Source organism: Megalops cyprinoides, chromosome 4 (assembly GCF_013368585.1).
Source record: "Megalops cyprinoides isolate fMegCyp1 chromosome 4, fMegCyp1.pri, whole genome shotgun sequence".
NCBI classification, from domain to species: Eukaryota; Metazoa; Chordata; class Actinopteri; order Elopiformes; family Megalopidae; genus Megalops; species Megalops cyprinoides.
The window spans coordinates 16,666,281-16,685,855 of record NC_050586.1 but is presented as its reverse complement, the minus strand read 5'-3'; the positions used below and the strand labels follow the sequence as shown (position 1 = coordinate 16,685,855).

At 39.9% G+C, this 19,575-nt stretch overlaps 1 protein-coding gene across 1 annotated transcript; it reads right to left on the bottom strand.

Moving 5' to 3' along the window:
• Nucleotides 1–9,853: 9,853 nt before the first annotated feature.
• ankrd13a (ankyrin repeat domain 13A) lies at nt 9,854–19,563 on the bottom strand. The gene is made up of 15 exons (XM_036528130.1): nt 18,808–19,563; nt 17,803–17,938; nt 17,260–17,384; nt 16,423–16,468; nt 15,932–16,075; nt 14,948–15,137; nt 14,515–14,581; nt 13,665–13,746; nt 13,378–13,439; nt 13,115–13,245; nt 12,628–12,785; nt 12,230–12,364; nt 11,969–12,129; nt 11,643–11,707; nt 9,854–11,493 (listed from the first exon to the last, which is right to left on the bottom strand). Exons 1-15 carry the CDS (start codon nt 18,904–18,906, stop codon nt 11,295–11,297), a joined length of 1,800 nt encoding a protein of 599 aa, XP_036384023.1. The 5' UTR covers nt 18,907–19,563; the 3' UTR covers nt 9,854–11,294.
• Nucleotides 19,564–19,575: the final 12 nt, after the last annotated feature.

Sequence of the window (19,575 nt, the reverse complement as noted above, 5' to 3'; positions counted from 1 at the left end):
TGTTAATACTGTTACATAAACCTGCTAAGCAAACAAACGACACCAAAGTGATTTCATGTCCAGAATTTGAGGAAATATTCATTGATAATGACTGTACCAGAAAGCATATTCTCTCAATCCCTTCAATGTTACTTATGGCAGAATTGGCTCAGTCTATTATTGTTTTTGTTGCTCTAATAAGTGACTTTAACCATGGCTTTTTTTCCATGAAGCTCTTTTTAGTCTGTCCTGTCACAGAATGTCACTGTCTGGAACAAAAGAGTCACTTCAGAACTTTCAAAAAATGCAAGAGTTTCCATAATAAAATTCCAGAATAAACAAATCACAGTGAAGCTAAGATAGAACTGATAATCTTCCCTGACATTGGCTTGAATTTTAAAAGTTTCATTATTTACTGCTATGATTTAAATAGTTGCAGGTGGATTTAGGTCATATATCATTTATTCCATGTACATAACACATCTCCTTAAATGGGTGCAGAAAAAGCCATTCATAAAAGATTGAGCATGCCTGGTAAAACACCCAAAGGACTAAAATAATGTGTTGCAAAGTATGTCCAGTGTCAAATCAATGTTAAGAGTAATAATAGTATTAATGCACATTTTAAAAGACCATATATACAGTACTGTAAGATAGTGGTAAATGTAATATGTTAGAGGTAAGCCTATTTGACGTGTGGTCGCTGAATGGTGGATGTCTTTAAAATATTTTGTGATTTACAAAAACATAATACTGTACTTCTTGACTAACATGCAAGTCATTAATATTACCTCATAGAACAGGATAGCAGATGACAGGCCGAAAATGCTGCTAAAATAGTTCTTATTTTTCCTTCTCAGTGTTTCCCATTTAGATCAACAACTTCCAGTGTTTTTTGCCTTAAGACTTGTAGCTACATCAAAGCTTTGTATTTTCTGTAATAATGGTGCCCATCTAGCAAAAGTACAGGATTTAATTTACTCTAAATAGGGTAAACAAACAACCCTTGCATACAAGACTGTTTGGAATTCTGCTGGTTATTGTGAAAAAAAATAACTATGCTTCCAAAAACAGCAAAGCCAATCCTGTTTGAGATTGAAATACATTTTCCATTACTCTTAAAATCAACCGGATTAAGATATTTAAAACACCATGGGATGAACCATGAGTGAAAACACAGTAAAAGTATTTGAAAACATTGCTCCACGAGTCACCCTCTCAGTGCTGTTAAACTGTGTTCAGTGGGTGGGAGATTAAGGTTGTGGTTTCATGGGATGTGACAGCAAATATCTCTCTATATGACATGTTATTATATAATAAACATAAATATATGTATAGAATGTGTGTCTGATGCTTGGTTTCTCTGCAACAAGAAGAAGACACATGCCTGCTCAATTTAAAATTACTGTCCTCTTTGATATTGTCCTGAATACCATAATAATTGTTTCTGCAATGTAAAAGTTTAACCAGCAAAGTAATGCTGTCCAGGAAATACATATGCTTTCTCGTGTCTAAATAATTGAAATCACATTAAACCCGTATTGATGAGTGAGCTTATCTGTATAAAAATCTGTCAAAATCTCTATCACTTAGCTCTCATCACTTAGGCGCTACTGATAGTGTTTGCTACTGCCCCAGTTAGCTCATTGTCTGGTTGTCATAGGAGGCTCTCATGAAAGCTTTTAATTAACATGTTGATTTGCATTGAGCTGCAGTATTCAGAAACCATAAACAAATAAAAAAAAGAGCCGCCAAGCTTCAAATGTTTTTAATTAAATGTTTTATTAAAGAGTGGCCTGAAAATACAGATGTAGCCCTGGTAGCGTGAGCACACGCAAAGGATCTGCAGTATGAGGGTCAGCACAAATAAAGAAGAATATCATTATTCCCTATTCAGGTACCTCACCAGGGAAAAAAATAACAGATCAAAGCCTTTTGCGCTAGCTGTACCGGCAGGGGTGTACGGCAAGTGAACCAATACAGGAGGAAAATAAAAGAGCTGCGGCCTCAATAGCTCCTTAATTGTATACAGCAGATGAATGGCAATGATACCAAACAGCATGGAGAAGAAACAGCTATCTACTGTTATAGTGACATAGAGTCTCATCAGAAGCTGTATTATCGGATGCGGAGATGCTCCGAAAGTTATGAGCAGTCTCACCAAAGATCCAAAGATATTATGGCCTATTCCAATGTACATTACACAGAACATCTGGCAAACCGAGAACAGTAGACATGCTATCTAACTCTCTGATCCAGGTTCAAGTTCCCATTATAGAAAAATAATTGTATTAATGACAGAACCACCTCTGGAAATTGACTGTGTCCATTGCGCGGATCTGATTATGGTGATTGTTTCAGGCTGTGTTGTTTGTAGAGGCTTGCTGCACAACTCTCATGGGTCTTACAAACTGCCAAGGTAAAGTGTTTCAATGTTCAGCCCAAATGAGAAGGTTCCAAATATGAAATGCTAGTTTAAGGAAAGGGACGAAAGCGCTACTTAAAATGCAACAATTTTCTCATCCATTGGAGATGTATGTATGCAACAGCAAACACACGCAGAAGGAGTGAAAGAGACAGAGGGAGAGAGAAAGGGAGAAAGAGAGACACACACAAAGGAACACTGTGTCTGACCGCGTCTGCATGGAAAGTGAGAGCCACACTGCTCCAATCATATTATGTATGGACTCTTTGCCGACGTGATTTACGGGGACAGGAAGCCTCCTCAACCCATTGAGAGAATCTCATTTCCAATCTTGCAGGGCAGAGAGACACACTCCAGACTCACATGACTGCCTGCACTTACAGAGGGTCATTGGAAAGAGCAGAAAAGCTACACAATAGATGCAATTAAAATACATTGGTATCTCTGGGCTAGCAAATATTGCACATTCTATCACCAGCCTCAGAGTTTAATGTCTCTTACTGCCTCTTTAGTGTTGTCAGTATGTTCATAAATGGCTGGACATATTTCAATCATTTTACAGACAATGCATGAAAATGTTATGTAGGTAAACCCTGACGATGTATAGTAAGATCTATGACAGAAGATATATTTCACAGGTCCATAATTATATATTTTCATATTCAAGAAAACTGCTTACAAGAGGAGCATCTGGCACACCTATAAGTCTCTTTTTACAAATATATTCTGGAATGCAGTCCGTATGCTATCAATTTTCGCTGCTCATTTTTACACACCATATCAAAGCACTGTGATGTCATATCGCAGGACATTTACAGCTACTTTGTCTGAATAGCTATTCATTATCCATTTTTACATCAGCCTCAACTGTGAGGGACACTGTGACCTGGTTCAGCGCTGTTTTAGGGGGCTTGCTCTGCTGGCATCATGTCTGCTTGATGTGTTCTTTCATGGCCAAGGAAAATGGCAACCATTTAGTACCTGACTTGTCATATAGTCATTGACATCCTTCCCCACCCATGAAACCACCCCTGGATGTCGAATATGTAAATATCACATTACATGTCCTCACATCTTGTACATCACTCTGGATAAGAGTATCCGCTAAGTGACAAAAATGCAAATGTAATTCTTCTTTTTAGCATGTCTATAAAGATAGTATCATCATCTGCCAAGTCTTCAAAATGGACCTGTTCAGGATCTGGAAGTATGTTCCTGTTGTTCAACACCCTTATGCCCTCTGCGGTGGTCTGGGTGAATATTTAAGTGATTTTTTTAGGTCTTTGTAGACAATTAATAGCAAAATAGATTGTGGTACTAGTCAATTTATTAATTCTATTATGACACAGAAAACATTATGGTCTAATGTGTAATTTGCAAGATTTGTCAAGATTTGTTTGGCTTTGCAAAATGTTCTGACAATTAATATCTGCATATGCAGTCACCACCCTAGAGTTTAGAATATCGGTTCCTAACAAATGTTCTTTTTTTACTGTTTTTCAAATAAGGATTATATTGTGCATTTTCTTCATGTATCAATTTCAAACATTTTCTTATAGGGCAGCACAGACAGCTCCCTGAAAAAATTAATTTTGTTTTCTGGGATAAAAATGGATGAGAAATAAGAATGAGAAAATGAAGCCTGCAGAACATGTTCAGTTGGATGTACCCGGTGTACCAATTCAATTCTCTGTACCAGGTTTATTTATAAATGCTTACTTTATCCAACCACCTTTGCTGGGTTTTGTTTTCTCATATTATAGATTTCCCTTAAAATACAAACATCTGCTTTTATTATAAGAATCACCATAACAGTGCTGACTGATCCACCATACATAAAACATGCAAAGGCAGAAAAAAATGGAATAAAGTATTTAAAATACAAAGCAAACCAAAACACAGAAATCAGCAAGGGGGCACCCATAACCAAACTGCTCATAGGAGGTTCCTGCCCTGCACTCCAGCCACACACCTGTTTTTAATCTATTGCTAATTAATGCAATGTGACATCTCTCTCTCTGTCTCTCTCTACCACACAGACACAAACACACACATACACATACAAGTACCTGTTTGCCAATAATTCTTAGATTTGGAAGGTTGGGAACAGGGATCCTACATAACACATTTACAAAAAATGAAACTAATTGCTGGCCACATTTATCATTTTTTTTTAGAGTCAGTACAAATGTGGGGAAGGCTGAATGGTAATCCCTCACAATTGCTTTGGAATAAATCATCAATAATATGAAGAAGCCATCTTCCTTAGATGAGAAGTAATTAATGTGTTCACCTCTTACCTGTCATCTTAGTGATGGACATGCTATGAAAGGCCCATTTCTCAGGGACTACACATACACACACACGCGCGCGCGCACACACATTCCGTGTTTCTTGAAAGTGATGAACAGGAAATCAAAGAAGATTATCCTCGTACGTAAATGCACAAGTGTTCAACAAATATTTTGGAACAGAAAAACATTTTGGATGTTTTTGGCAACAAAATCAAGGTTTCAGTGTTGTTTTTAATAGATTGTTATCTATGAGGTATTTCAGTCCCCAGATGTTAGGAAACAAACTAAGCAAGGACATTTTTTTTCTACACTCAAGATAAGGATATTTCCATTTTGGCAGATTCCATATTATATGGTTTTTCCCCCCATTTTATATGTAATAGAAAGCTAAGGAAATGTAGCTACTATTAAGAGAAACGGCACCCTTCTAAAAGTATTACCAATTCTACTAAAACAGTTGCTGTGATGCACTTTTTAAAGAAACTTTAGTTAAAAGCAAGTTTCACCTTTTTAATAATACTGTCAATATTTTAACAATTCTTTGAACTGACAGTATCTAGATACAAACTATGTACATACAACCTCTCCAACTTACTGAAAACATACGTATGTATGTATCGAAAAAAATTACTATATATTACACGAGATCAATTGCTGTCTTCTAAAAACTTCATGTAAACTATTCAATGTGTAACCATGCACAAATGTAATTTTAACAACATACAGAGTAATTTTTAATCTATACACCTTCTCTCTATGTGGCACATGGACACATGTAGTGCAGCCAACACCTCATCAGCTCTCCAAACAGAACCCACAGTTTCTCAAGGTTAGAGCGGTGTGGAAACTAGGTCACTCCAGACTTAATAAGGGTGTTAAGTGTCTTTTATTTTTTTAATGTGGTCACTTTTATTTTGTTGCGGTTATTCCGTCATTGCCACTATGGTTATGTGTGTAATGTTTGGACGTTACTCCTAAGATGGTTTGTAAATTTACATTATAACTTTTAATATAAAACATGTGTAGCCATATTTTTGTGCGGTGTGTGGATATTTGAACACAATGCAAGAAAGTTAGGCTACCATACGCACCCTTGCGTTCATTGTTTTGTACGTATCTGTAGGTTGGAGTAAGTTGGAGGCATTAGGACCCGGCACAGCATCACGACAGTGCTTACGTCTCCTCCTTCCTGCCATCAGGCGACTAAACCAAATGTTTACAGCCATGAGATACGCCGGCCACTGTTATTTTATGGTGTATTTAATTTTCCTTTGTTCGTTTGCGAACGGGCAGCAAGGAGAATCCAAGTGGAACGATAGGCCATTCGTGGTGCTGCAAAACCAGAACTTGGGTAAGGATTTTTACTGGGAAAATAGAAAGATACTGCGTATAAACACCAAGGCCCATTCAGTCAGTGGTAAGGAATTAGTACTTATTTTGCTATACCACGACGTCCCATACTACAGTAAGGGCATTTAACTTAAGTTTATTACAGCTAGATTAAGGGGAAATGAAGGAGGTTTTCCTTTTTCACTTTGGATTCTTGTAACGTGAAATGTTGACGCTTCTGAACCGTCCTTGTTAGATAGCCTACTAAGACATTTAGTTTCATTGTGAGAGTAATTCTTGCCATTTAAATTTCACTGAATCAGTGCACCATAGAATTTCACGAGGCCCTCATAAGAATGATGAAACTTGGCTGCGAGCGTATTTTTCCGCGTCTGTTTCTATTTATTCACTTATTAATTTTTTTTTTGTCTTTTTAAGCGGTCGGCACTGAAAAATGTCCTCTCAATTTGCCTTTTAGCTTTGTTCGTCAGTGTCTTGTCAGTGCTGCTGGTGGTTATGATCGTCATGGCAGTCTGTGTGTACAAACCTCTTCGCCGCCGATAACTGAAGAAGCGCCACCGGACCAGCTTCAAAACATGGATGCCACAAACCTGCACGGATTTCGGCACAACCGTGCAGTTTTTAACGTCCCAGTGCCAGTTCAGCACCAGTTCCAACCATTCCTTGTCACATGTGCGCATGTGAATAGAGCGATTAGCTTCTTTCCAAATGTCCCTAATACATTGTTCAGTTGTGCTATCATTGAAAGAGTAAATGAGATTTACTGCTACAGGTTCGAGGTGTATGTAATCTATTTCCTAAAACCGCCCCATTTTATAACTGTTTTATTGCAGGGAAGCAGAACATTAAAATATTCACTGGGTCAATTTCGGATTTTTTTTCTTTGCCTAAGTAATATGTTAGGAAAACGTTAGGAACAATTATCCAGGGGCCGTAAATAAACTCACCAGACATGATAGTTCTTAAATCAGTCTTAACTTGCCTGTTACTGTGATTAACAGCCAGGCTGTTAACAAAGGCATTTGGTGTATTTGATGGTAAATTTGTTGTATTTAAAGAAATCACCAAGACTATGGTCATAGCCTATTCTGGTTGTGGGTATAATTTTAATTGTTACGGGCTTTTATTGATCCTTTCTGGAAAATACATGTTGACCCTCGGTTTATTTGTTTTTCTTTTTTTTTACTCAATCAAACGCTGCTATTTGATTTACACTGCTCCACTTCTAATGCACTGTTTTGTTTGCTAAATGATTGAAATATTTTTATATTTTTGTATGTTATTTATTTTCCTATTTTATTTCTTAACACTTGAGACGTGTGCTAAAGTATTTATTGTTCGAGGATTGACAATATGTATATTGATTGTATTTCTTTCGAATTGTTACTGCTCCATCTTTATTGTAGAAAGTATGTGAAATAAAATTAGTGTAAAAGGGGACCTCTGTGGTGTAATGGTGTATTTAGTTATATTATATCCTGGGTTTTAAGAAGTGATTTTAATCACATCTCTAGTTACAGCCAACTTGCTTGTGACTCACTTGTGCACCCTGAATTCCCTCAACTGATATAATTTGTGGCTAGTGCAGTCCACTTATTGTCCAAGGGAGGCATCTACATAATGGATTCTGTACAGATGACACAAATATTTTTAATCATAAATTGTGAAAAGTGAGACAAAAATCACCCGTAGTTACACAAAGTTCTTGTGTGTGCACATTTCAAAGCCAGTAAACCGTAAGTTGTGATCTCATTCATGACTCAATGTGACGGAAGAGAATCAGAGTGCTGCCCTATTGTAGCTGAGTTGGAATAACATACGAGACACAAAGCTTTCAACATGTACTTCGTGATGGTTACAAGAGCATTTGCAATATCTTTTAGAGTTTCTTGTCAATCTGAGCCTTTGCACCAGCTCTCAATTCATTAGGGAAAAACAAAACGCTGAAGGAGGAGGAAGGGCATTAAATATTCCAGAGCCATGGAAACAGAGTGCTTTGCTGGGCCTCTTCCCTTCCTTCATGTTCCAGTGAAAAACATGGAGTACCTTTCCAGAGGCTTCATTTATTCACTTACCTATCTGACAGATTCTACTCAGGCTCTTATGGGCTACTGCTATCTCACTATAGCGTTGTTTAACCCTGTACTATCCACCATTGAAAATCTACAATACAGTTTGGAGGTTCCTATTGGAATAGTCTTTTTACTGGACTGCTCCAGTGAGATTTTTCTATATATCAGCATCTGAGCTTCAAAATGCTTTTAAGGAACTTGCGTCTCTGTGGGATGTTCAAGCGGACAACACATGGGCATGTGCTCATTGTGTGGCTTATACCACCCTTAAGACATTCTAATAAAATGTTTTATTTTTGCTGTCTGTGTATAACATCAACTTGCTGAACATTCACTGGTGTTAAACATTGTTCATTATGGTGGTGGAAGAAAACACAATCTTCATAGTTGTTTCCAGGGTTGTATATATGCAAAATCCAGAGTCCACTTAAAGAGCTTGGTCCAATTTTAATTACAATCTGTATAAAGCACTCAGAGGCTGGGTTGTGATTTTCCTACTTAAAAGGCAGTTTTAAATATAAGAGGTAAGTGTGGGGCAGCAACACTCCTCACACTTCCTAAATCAAGAAATAAGGCTTCAGACTTCAAAAGCGTCTACAAATGGCACTCAAATGTCTGTCAAGATTAGAAACTGTCAATAACTTCCAAGGTTCGCCAAGGTTCCAAGATTACCATTTAAATTTAAATTAAACCTAACATAAATCGTAGAGTGAGCACTAAAATGTCAAATGGTATTATGCACATTACATAAACTGTAAAATATTGTACATAGTCATGTATATTTTTTTTTAAATCTAGAGGAATGGGCAAGTTAAAGTTTGCAACAGCAAATTCTGCCTATGAGAGTATTTGCTGAATTCAGTGTATCTGTTGTGTATTTCCACAGTGTCATCAGAGGAGATTTGTTGTTTAGAATTTTGACAAGGACCAATCAATCTCAGTTCTGTTTTGTAAGTTGCATGGAAGGGTAATTTTTTGGAATTGAATTTACAGAGAAGATTCCTCCTACATAACATGGAGAAGCCTGTGTATGTCCAGTAATATTCTTATGGCACCTAACTGAATTAACGTAAACAGTTCAGATCCTCTAATTGTTCAGCGTAGCACAAACAGCGCAGATGTTGAGATGCGATTAATGAATGTAGGTGGTAGCTATGTTTAGTAAATGAAACTGAATGGAAACCAACATATCCATTCATAGTATCCCAGATGTACGGAACCAACATATAAATCAATATTTATTATGGCAAAACAGATGTGTACGGAGTTATTCACAAATACAAAAAAATATGATCACTCCTTTTTGGCCTGCCAGAAAGCAAACTGTTAGGTGCAATCAAGCATCAATGAACACTGCCATCACCTGTTTAACTCAGGAACTGCAGAGAAATATCACATTTACAGAAGAATAATCAAATAAATTTATTATTAAAAAGCTTTGAATGTCTTCATGTATAAGAATCATTTTTACTTTTCAAGCCAATTTAAAGATCAGTCTGTAAATTTTACTGGAAATAAAGTGCTTTTATTAAAAAAAAAAGACAAAAAAGAACATTTTGAAACTGACATCACAGTTTACAAATGTCTTCTTGAATGGAATTCTTCAACATGTTAACAAGAGCTCTCCAGCAAAGTTAATGCAGCATACAAAGTCCACCCCCCCACCCAACCCCACTAGAAAGAACAAAAATATGCGAAATTTCAGATCATAGAGATGTCTTATTTGGTGTTTAAACCCCTGTGGTTTAGAGTACCAGCCCCACATTAAGTAATTATTCAGTAAGTGTTTAACCAGAAATACTTTGTATGTACTGTAGAGTCCCAGTGTAATTAATTACATCAGTTCATTTATTCTTTAAAAGCAACACTTTCCAAGTATAAAATATTTAATTCCCCTTTATCAGAGCCTAAAATGAAACATCATAAATGTCCTGCCATATTTGATCATTTTGGTCTTAAATCGCATTGCACACCACTGGAAAAGGGAAAAAAAAGCTGTCAAAGCTGAAGCATCACAGATCCCTCACCACAGATGAAGAGCAGCCACTATGAATGGTTATGCTACATTCAGGTGGTGTCCATGTTCAACCATGGAGTGACTCACTGCCCTAATGTTCACATCCTGACCTACTGCAGGTATGAAACTGCAGTGGGTGGAAACAGCTCTCTTAATACTTTAAAGCTCTGGCACATTACTGGTTTGTGAGCCAACTTTCAACATTTATAAAACAGAAAACTCTACATACATGGCCTTTGCTGATCTGTAGGGTTCAGGCGAGAAATCTGGACTCAGGCCTGACCCTGCTGGAGTGATATCATGTGTGGCCAGTTCTGAACCATATATCCATGAGCAGGCACACTGGCATTGCTATTGCTTAATAGTAGGATTACTTGTTTGCTGATGGTAATGCTTGGTGTCTCCACACATGGTAAGCTCACTGACCTCTTAGTGACCTGGATGTGGAAAAAAAAATGAATGGTTCAACATCCTCTGCATAAACGAGGTTTGAAAATGTGCTACACCATGGCACATTTTATTATTTGCCACTGTCCTGTCCAAGATAATACACATTTAGTCTCTTAACATGTCTGCCATACTTTTACTACATTTTCAAAGGACAAAAGAAGTATGAAACCCTGAGAAATCTTTTTTGTTGAAACCCTAAAGCTTCTAAAAAAACTCCTGCTACCCTACCCACTACTCTCACTGGCTCTGACCAAAATGCCAACAATCCATACTCCATGAGATCAAATGTACCAGCTGCAACACCTCTCCTTGCCACTCACTCTCCCCGCCTAACTTCTTAATGTTGCCAGAAACATTGCAGTCCACAGGCCTCATGCCATCCAAACCCCCTCCTCTATAAGTAGTGTTGAAATCCTGCCCGATGTGCGCAGAATTTGTCAGAAACATTGCTTAAGAAAGTGTCTATAAAATTATGAAGGGATACAAATATATATTTATGTGTGTGTATGCGTATAAAACAGTAGGAAATCAATGCGTCTCACACGTTAACAAAAGTTGCTTCTTGTGGATGGGTCCACCTGCTACATGTTAGACTGATGCAGGTTTATGGGCTGTTGTAGCAGGTGGGGATGGCCACTGCTGGAGTTACAAAGTTAATGCAGTTATGGCAAAAGTTGACTCACTCCCTTTTTTTTTACCCCTCCCCATTACTTCTCGGTGAGCGAGAGCTTTAATATCCGCTCAAACTCCTCTTCTTCCTCCTGCCGCCGCTTCTCCTCCTCCTCCTGTGCCTGGGCAGACAGTGCCATGGCAAGCTGGAGGTCTACGTCCGGGCTGCTGCTAGATCCTGTGCTAGCCGAGCTAACTGTGTTTCCAAGGTCTACCAGCGCCCCCTCTGGGATGGCCCTAGAACAGCATTCAACAGAAACATCTGAGTACAATAGGATCATATAGGGAAGCACAGGATAGATGGAAACAATTGTTCTAACACCCCTCAATCACCCCCCCCCCCCACCACCACCACCATCACCATCCCAGCCTCTTTTCCAGCATACCTGCCAGCTGGACTGTTGAACATGGACTGGCTGAGCATCCCATTACTGTGAGGCTGAATCAACTCCTTGGAAAATGAAATCAAAATATTGATCATTAAAAACAAGGAACTCATTCGAGCAAAGAACAAACACAAAACAATTTAGTATTAGGACATGGTTCTAAGATGTGATATGTGAATACTTCACAGCTTAATACCACAGAGCTTTATTTTTGCCAGGCAGATCCTTAAAATTCATGTCCAGGTGCAGAGGAAAAATGCCTGCTAGCATATTTTTACTGAAGGGTGAACAGACACCTGGACTCAGTGAAGGGAGAAGGCTTTTACCTGGCCTGCGCCTCCACTGGACTCCAGCAAACTCTGGTGGATGGCATACTGCAGCAGCTCCTCATCATGGTTTGACACAGGTGTTGTCCTGCTGCCCCCCCGGTGGCGGTAGTTTGCGGGCACTTCAAATACTGAGGGGCACACCTGGAACGGGGCAAGGGCTGGTGGGAAGAGGGGGGGGGGGGGGTACACAAGCTGATGTCAGGTGTGTGCCATAATCCTTTGTCTGGTGAGCTCAAGGCCCCAGAGTGATGGAAATACCTGAGGCCTCTCTGCTCTCTTCTGTGGGTGTTGCTGTGGCAGTCGATGGGGTACTGTCTGGGTTCTCTTCTGTCCTGCACTTGTTAACATTCCCAAACGTGATCCGGGCATTCAGCACGTGGAACAGGGGGATCTCTGTGAGAGTCGCACACATACATAGCTCTTCTATGCTGACCAACACACATAAGTCAACTTGTTAGCAGACCACTATGTGCTAATGGAGTACCCCAGAATTATACAAGACTCATAAGAACATGTGGTCAAAAGGGATTCCCCAACCACTGTGGTGCATGGTCCCAAGATATTACCGTGCAAGGAGGTACACATGGTTCCAAGAAATGCTATGACAGCTGAATTTTGCCATAAGGAGGCATAACTGTGCCTCAGAGAGCAAGTACCTATCTTGACCGGGAATCCTGGGGGGAACTTGAGTGTGATGAAGTCCCGCAGCCGGGCGAAGTGGGTGCTGGTCCGTGCCATCAGGTCAATGATGGGTGTCACCTGCTCCACCAAAGAGAGTGGGTGGTCTTCACTCATCCACAGGGTGGCCTTGAACCTATATGAAGTAGAAAACACACCACATGCCAAACTCACAACAAACTTTGCCTTGGACAGTGAAACAGGACAGGGGACCTAGCTGTAATGATTCTGTTCTCAAGACTAGTGGGTTTAAACTCCTAATAGGCATTCTCTATGCTATCAAATAATAATGCAACAACATCATACAAATAGTTTACAGAAACATTTTAAACACTCAGCATCTACTGCTTTCCCTGTAAATCACTGTAGATACTTAAGCTCCAACAGCCATGTAGGGAAACAACAGTATCTTCTCAGCAGTCACTCCCACATGCTCCACATTATCTGTCTGATGACTTCACCTACTTTTGGGTTCGGATTGTGAGCTCAATGGGCCGGCCAATGTCTCGGTCCTTCAGGTCAAACTCTGGGTTGAAGTACTCCTCAGGCATGATGGCAGTGGGGTTAGTGGCAGTGGCGTACTCCATGGTGAGGTCCTTTATTATAATAAAATCAAGAGTAACATTGGTGGCAGTCACATTTATTAACACTGGAGAAAAAGCAACACTGCTGAGACATTATTATTTATTATTATTATTAACATTCAAATGACAGTACTCATGCATTACCCCTTGGGCGCTGAAGTGCTGTTCTACTGTTCCAAGGAGTGATTCCAGAACATTCCGTTCATCTGTAGGATATCATGACAATTTGCAGATTACTGTCTTTTTCTTAAGAACCGAATAAATTCACTTTGTAAATATGCTTTCAGTGTTCAGGTTATTCCTGCAAAGCAGAGGTTAACTTTGTTAAGTGTGATTGACAGTATACCCCTCACGAAACTTGAGGGAAAAAAAAACACACTGCTTTTGATGAGACTGGCTCCTAAGAGGCTGTGAGCATGCTGGCTCATTACCTTTTATCCTGGCCTTCTCCTCGTCAGTGAGGTGCTCCGTCCTTGTGCGGATAACAACATTGACATTGTTCACAGTGAAAACCTGTAATGAAAACCAGCAACACGACAGGTTAATGCTCTCTTCATCATTGACAAATCAGTCACTAATCTGGAACAAATTAAAAAACGATCCTGAAATACAAGAGAGCAATAAATTATATTTGAACTGAAAAGATTTTACCACACTCATACTACAAACATCCTGAGAAAAAAAAAAAACGATCAGGGATCAGAACCTGAAACATGGAAGTGTTTGCCTGCACATATCAGCTACAGTATATCCAGCACTGTAGGCAGTATTTGCTCACTTTGTCTTCACGTCATATACATTAAAACACTAACACTAAACCAGGGTTGTCAAATACTTTATGTATTTGTACTTTATGTATTCCTGAGTAAAACAGTGTATTAGTATATTTCCCCCTAGGAGTTCAATACATATGCTCGAAGACAAAAGGTTATGGTAGCCCTTTCTCCTGGAAGAGACCTCTTTTAGCCTGACCATTGATGAAATAAAGACAACAAAGATGGGTGCTTAAAGACTGAGTCATAAGGACCATGGCAGGTTATGTAGTGTTGTCATATACACATTTAGACTGTTGATTTTAATGAGTGACGCATCTTGGCACTGCAGCTAATACTGAGGAAGTAACATTTGTAGAGGTGTTGACAGCTAAAATGTCCATCTGCTCAATATTAAAGAACCAGTGTTGTGCTAAAATCACTTGAGAGACTACGCAAGTAAAAAGCATAATTGCAGGTAAGTGATGTTAAGTGGCACAGTTATGTGTGCAGTAAATGGATTACTCACCTTTGCTTCAAATCCATTAACAACCTCAGTTTTTTCTGTCCTCCAGCCCCAAATCCCAGACTTATTTCTGTCAAGATAAAAATAATGCTTCTTTTTTCACTGTAGAGTGAGGTTGTACAGTTCACCCAAACTAGCATTCTTTTACACCACACTAATGGACCAAAGTTAACTCAGACCACGGTTTTGCACTATGAAAACTTGTTTTTGTCACTTCTTTTTGGTCCTGGCAGGATCTCAGCAAAACTAAAATGTTCTAGTCAGGCCACAAAATATAGTTTAATATTTAAATCCTCTTGCACCTTGTCTTTCTTAACCTCCTCCTGCATCTGTTTACTGTAATAAAAAACACAGTAGTCCAGACCAGTGACAGGGTCTTAGAGACCCACCCATACACTTTGCTCCCTGGTGACTCAAGCTGTGAGAGGAGTCATACCTCTCAAAGGCAATGTTTTGGGTGTCCAGGTAGGTGTTGACAATTGGCGTGGTCAGCCGCTTTGCTACTTCCTCCTCAGCTGGCTGCATGGAGTCCAGTGTCACGTCCTCCATCTCCCTGGAGATGTCGAATCGCTCAGTATTCACTAGCTCCTCATCATGGTTCACCTCCATCAGTTCTGTACAGGTATCTGTGCATCACACAAAGATGTGCGCAGGCGCACACACACGCACTCAGTTGGTGAATCAAAACCAGGGTTACAGGTAGGGCTGGGCGATACAGCCGTCGCGATATATTGAATAGCTATTTTTAGTGCAATAACAGCTATCCCCGGTATATGGCGTTAGGATTCTTCCTGTATGTTTTTTCCCTTTAGTCATACCTGATGCGGGAGCATGCCTCCAGTTTTCCGAGGCCTTGTGAAATGCTTCCGGGGGAAAAAAACACCACTCATATCTATTTAATGTTCATATCACAGCAACAGCACTATGCTGCTTCCATGTGGTAGATAGAAACACATGGCTACAAAGATAAAGAGTGAAAACATATGCTATGTGTTTTTCAAAGCTAATAGGTAAGTTAAAATATAGATACAAGCAGTGGCGGGTGGTGAGCTGGAAATAGGGGAAGCCTGAACACTACCTTTAAATCTATCATTACTTTCAACCTGTTCCCCTTTATCCTCCTTGATTAACGATAAAACAAATAATTCACAGAATAATCAAAACCAATCGCATTATTGCGATTTGTCTGTAGTTTGTGTGCTTGCGAGAGCTACAACGTGAAATTATTTAATTTATGAAATGTTTATAGCGACGGCTATATTGCCCAGCCCTAGTGATAGGGCATTTGGGAAGTGTGGCATCAGCATAACTATGTGAGTTTGAAAACACAATGGAGCCTGGAAAGCCCAGGACAACCGTTCTTGACTCTCCTTCAAGGCCCCTCTGTCCTGCTCCCACCGGATCCCAATGAAGCGCTCACCATCTCCCCTGAAGATGTAGCTCCTTCGGCCTCTGCTCCAAGTCATGTTGTCGAAGTGTAGCAGTGTGGCATCTACACGAATGTTGGCACCACTCTTCCAGATTCGGCACAGATCACTAGGGCACATCCGCGACACCAAGGGGACTGGGGACGTGGACATGGAGCAGTTCAGTTTAGGACACCGGGGCAGTTAATCAGAACTGGCTGACAAAGTCAAGACTCAGACCTTGAACAAATCATACTTCAACATCATAATGCAGAACATACAAAATTACTCCTATATTCTAAAATTAGGCATACACATCTCTGAAATGTCTTTTTTAAACTGGCTATGCTTTCACAGCAGCCATTTATTCATGGTTTGTTTACCGCAGCTTGACTGTAAGGCTGAAATATTCAAACCTTGAAACTTCTCCAAAATCAGAAACCAGAGATGATACCCGTTGAATCTGTGAGGCATAAAGATAATATTAGTAATAGGTGGGACTTACTCCAGCTTGTGAACTCCCACTTCATTTCCATATAAAAATCTGGAGACTACGGATGGAAAAAAATAAATGAATTAGTGACTCAGTGTTAAAAATTCAGACCCTTATATCCTTTTTGGACCTGCTGACGCAGTGCAGCACATTGGCAGTTTTCCACTGCATTATCCTTGACCACTGTGGCACATTACATTATTACACTATTGGTATTTAGCAGACGCTCTTATCCAGAGCAGCTTACATCAGTTAGTTATTGTAGAATGTTATCCATTTATACAGCTGGATATTCACTGAGGCAATTGTGGGTTAAGTACCTTGCCCAAGGGTACAGCGACAGTCCTCCAGTGGGGAATCGAACCGGCCACCTTTCAGTTATGAGGCCTGCTCCTTAACCACTATGCTACACTGCTGCCCCCCACACATGACATCCCAATGAATGCTGGTGTCTGCTTAGATCCAGACAACTGCCAAGACTTCACGTGAAGTCCAAGGCTAAGGTATTCCAGAGGAAAATCGACCATGTATCGCATCTTGTTGTTTGTTATGATCAGCGATGTTTGTGGGCTTCCCTCCCTTCCATGTAAATTGCTTACTGTAAATGCTGAGGGAAACAACATAGTTAGGCAGCTTACTGACTCCACTCACAGTTCACGATTACTTAGGCTACTGCTTGTAACGCTGGCAGGCTGACACAGATCAGTGCAGCAAACAAAATAGAGGTAAACTACCTGGAGACTGAACCAAGCAAGACAGTCCAATTTCAGACCCACGCAGAAAAAGTGGTGGAACATCTTGCAGGTGCAAGGAACTTAAATTGCGGAATCCAGGGAGGGAAGGCAGTACCTCACGAATTTTGCACAGTAGCTCAGGCACCCCTCCCAGGGCTGTGGAAGCTTTGAGGTAGTCCCGTCGCTGCAGTACCTGCTGCACCATGTCCGGGTCCCCAGTGCTGACAGCCTCCTGGAGCGCTGCATGAACACACACATATGCAAGCATGCTAACTGACAAAGTACACAAACCAAAGAAACTGGCATACCTCCTTCAAACCTCTTCCCCTGGCTCAAATTTCTATCACCATCAAATATACAGAGTTCATAGATTCATGTTTTCAATTTAAACACTTTTGTGCAAAAACGTTTGTTTGAAAAAAGGGTAGAAAGCTGCATAAAACTTGGCTAGAAGACCCAGTGTAATTTCTGCATCAGCTGTGGATCTTTTTGTGATGCACTTGCTAGTGCTGGGAGACAGGGGTTGGTGTAATTCTAAAAATAGCCTTCAACCAACAGCAAAGGCAATGGCAAATGCCACATACTGGTGTGAGAACTGGAACTCCTACAATTGTCTGTCAGTCCCTGAGCTCCAGATGTAGCCAGATGGTGGCCTCACCTGTCCATCCCTTGGCATTCTCTTTGGTTACTTCGGCATTGTGTCTCAACAGGACTTCCACTGACTCAAGATGTCCCAGTGACACAGCCAGATGGAGTGGTGTCCGTCCTCTGGGATCAACCGCCTCTATGTCGTTCTTTGACATGCAAATACAGAGCAAGGCGTCAGTACAGGGAATGGTGGTATTTGAAGAATGACCAAACTTTACCATTCTAAATTGATAAAACTACTGACCTGTAATGCAGTTGTAGTTGTGTAGTAAGTCATGTATGAATTACATCTTAATGTTTATAGTGCAGGTTGAATCATTTTGTTTATGCCATTTTGGGCTTATTCAAGTGAAACCAACTTTGCAGGAGGTGGTGATCCCAGTAATACAAAAACTACAGAAATAAGCGCAGTCAGACTGCCATAGACAGAAGACGATCCACACATGGGCTTTACAAACAAGCAGACAGGAATCACATGGTATACAACTACGATTACAGAACATCAAAGGTCAGTTTGGCTTAAATGAGTCCTAAATAGCCACGCTCCAACCATCCTCGACCACAAATATTTTGATCTGACTGGAAAAACGGGTCTGACTACTTCGCTATGTTCCGTAGAGGCACGAGTTAATGCAACAAGCAACAGCAATAACACATAGCTAGCTAAGCGGAAAGCTAACTACTCACATTATTCTTAACCATTAGAATAAGCGTTGCAAGTTAGTCAGCCAGTGGCGTTAGTGGTGATCAATGGAATTAACATTAAAAAAGAAAAGCAAGCAAGCGAAATAACTAGCTTCTTAGAGTACACAGTTAAGGCATAGCCAACGTAGTGATGGGTAGTTATCTAGCTATGATTTAATAACAAGCTTACAAGTTGTCTTGCCAGCTTATTCGCTGGCTGCAAACAAGCTAGCTAACCAGCTACCCAGCTGACACAGTGAATTAACAACGCACAGAACAACGAATTGTTATTAATTAGCTGAACAAACTTTCAGTGACACATTTTACATACCGTTTTCAACTCCTTTTCCAATTTCCTATAATCATTGTCCCAGACCAAAGAATGCAGAGGAAACTTAACCCTGAAATCTTCGTTGGCGGCGGAACACATTCTCCCTCGTTCAACTGAGCAACTAGCCAGCTAGCTAGTTCACCACCGCACTGGCATGAAACAACGTTGTATCTCAAACCTGTAAGTTATAGTGCATATATGAAATATAAAACCATACAAAAAAGGCTGATGACCCGAGTTTAAAACGAAAATTAAACAAGATACATGTAAAATATGGTGCTAAGTTCTCAAAATAAAACTTTTGAAAAACAAGGAAGTGACAGGTTGAGTCTATCGCTGAGGTGGGGGTGACTGAAATAAATCATTAGTTACTTATAATACGGTAGTAAGACTTCGTTGTCATATTTACATAGTTTCCTAATTAATTGTGTAGAATCCAGCGCAATTCGTTTCAATTTAACAGGTACACTATAATTAAAACTTAAAATGCCCTTGCGTGAAAAATGATTAGTTCCAAAACACAGACGTGACCATTATTTCACTCCGGGGGATTGCAATTACGGGTGAACAATTACTCGACTCTAAACTTTTAAGATACTTTTTTTTCAATATTATCCATTTGTACGTTTAAAGAAGAATAGCTACGTTAAAACATCGGATGTCGCGTAACGAAAATGCTTTCATTTCAATGTCGTTGCCCAGCTAGCGGGCTCACACTACTCTTCAATTACCGAGTTGATGTCATCCTGTAAGCTGGATAGCTAGCTA